Source organism: Carex rostrata, chromosome 6 (genome assembly GCF_964058835.1).
Source record: "Carex rostrata chromosome 6, lpCarRost1.2, whole genome shotgun sequence".
Lineage (NCBI taxonomy): Eukaryota > Viridiplantae > Streptophyta > Magnoliopsida > Poales > Cyperaceae > Carex > Carex rostrata.
The window spans coordinates 11,308,301-11,309,390 of NC_135923.1; the positions used below are offsets into that span (position 1 = coordinate 11,308,301).

Genomic DNA, 1,090 nt, shown 5'->3' on the forward strand with positions numbered 1-1,090 from the left:
TTGAGGAACTGACTTAGCTCTATCAGGAAATTGGATTAATGAGTAAGTATTATCTACAGCTAGCTAAAAATTAATATTGCTAGATGCTACTATAAACAGACATTATGATATAATAAATGACAAGAAGACAAAACTAAAATAATCTAAGCCATTATTTCAATTTAAACGGTTGAGATGAGATGCGAGCAGGGTGCTGCTTTTCTCTCTGAAAAGCAGCAGAGTCGGATACTCGGATCCGACAGTTACAGTAACTCTGGTCTGGTCAAAGAGTCAAAGTTGAAGTTGTCATTGCGTTGTTTTTCTCAACTGTCCGTACGTCCTAAAGAACTCCTTGTTCTCCTTCTCTAGCTCCTTCCACACTGCACGACAAACAAAAAAAGGTTAGCTCAAGGCTCAAGCGATCACATTATTTTCTCATTCAACCAAGAAAAACATGGACATTAAATATATATCAGGACCTGTCGAAGTAATTATCGGCCCAATGTTAGCATGCTTGGACAGAGTCTCGATGCACTCCTCCATGCTCATCCCAAAGACCAGACACTTCTCTATTAGGTGTTGCACCTATGAATGGTTTCGAGAAAGAGCGTTAATTAGAAGCTGGGAATGTGAATAAAACTAAAAAGATACATTGTAATTACATGAAATGCTTGTATATATGGAGAACAAATTGGTACCATGTGGATGTAGGCAGCAGCTGAGGAATCACCTAGTGCCATGGTTTCTAGAGAGAAGGTGAGAGGAAAGAGAGAGGATCAGGGAAAAATGATTTGGGGGGGGGGGGGGGGGGGGGGGGGGGGGGGGAGGTGTTGAGACTTGAGAGGATGGAGGGAGATGATTACTAGTATAAATACGACAGGGAGCTAATGGGACGAACTGTGGATTCGGCCCTTTCTTTGGTCAATTTTTATTTATAACAAGGAACAGAGACCGGGGACTAGGCAATCCTGGACGTGGTCCATTGTATTCAAGTTAATTATCAACCTATTTCTTTAATTGAGATATGATCATGTATTAATTTTTTAGCTGTTGTAGGTATATATGTTACAAGTATATATATAATATGGGTCTGTCTAAATTGCTGCCGGCA

At 40.3% G+C, this 1,090-nt stretch overlaps 1 protein-coding gene across 1 annotated transcript; it reads right to left on the minus strand.

Moving 5' to 3' along the window:
* Positions 1 to 792, minus strand: LOC144555875 (uncharacterized). The gene is made up of 4 exons (XM_078304314.1): positions 678 to 792; positions 459 to 564; positions 222 to 359; positions 1 to 190 (listed from the first exon to the last, which is right to left on the minus strand). The coding sequence occupies exons 1-3, from the start codon at positions 717 to 719 to the stop codon at positions 286 to 288; spliced, it is 222 nt and encodes a 73-aa protein (XP_078160440.1). The 5' UTR covers positions 720 to 792; the 3' UTR covers positions 1 to 190; positions 222 to 285.
* Positions 793 to 1,090: the final 298 nt, after the last annotated feature.